This window comes from Myotis davidii, unplaced genomic scaffold (assembly GCF_000327345.1).
Source record: "Myotis davidii unplaced genomic scaffold, ASM32734v1 scaffold46, whole genome shotgun sequence".
In the NCBI taxonomy this organism is placed as follows: Eukaryota; Metazoa; Chordata; class Mammalia; order Chiroptera; family Vespertilionidae; genus Myotis; species Myotis davidii.
The window spans coordinates 12,393,300-12,393,579 of record NW_006383006.1 but is presented as its reverse complement, the minus strand read 5'-3'; the positions used below and the strand labels follow the sequence as shown (position 1 = coordinate 12,393,579).

Sequence of the window (280 nt, the reverse complement as noted above, 5' to 3'; positions counted from 1 at the left end):
GCTCTGCGCCCTGCTGCTGCTGCAGCTGGCAGGGAGAGCCCTCAGCTCGGAGGCGCCCGGTGCTTCCGCCGAGGGCTCGGCGGGGCTTGGGGTCGGCCTAGGAGATCGCTTCAAGATTGAGGGGCGCGCGGTTGTCCCCGGAGTGAAGCCTCAGGACTGGATCTCGGCGGCCCGAGTGCTGGTGGACGGAGAGGAGCACGTCGGCTTCCTTAAGTGAGCGTCCCGAGGGCGCTGGGGGCGCTGGGATGGCAGCCGGAGGGGGGATCCCCCCGGGAGAGCG

General features: G+C 71.4%; 1 protein-coding gene across 1 annotated transcript in view; it reads left to right on the top strand.

Annotated features, from left to right (window-relative positions):
* Nucleotides 1-4: 4 nt before the first annotated feature.
* The window catches only part of EMC7 (ER membrane protein complex subunit 7), a gene marked incomplete at its 5' end in the record, with an annotated part of 19,720 nt that continues 19,444 nt past the window's right edge, over nucleotides 5-280 (top strand). Inside the window, one exon of the mRNA XM_006778176.2 lies at nucleotides 5-213. Within this exon, the coding sequence (XP_006778239.1) occupies nucleotides 5-213 (209 nt within the window). The remainder of the gene's footprint in view (nucleotides 214-280) is intronic.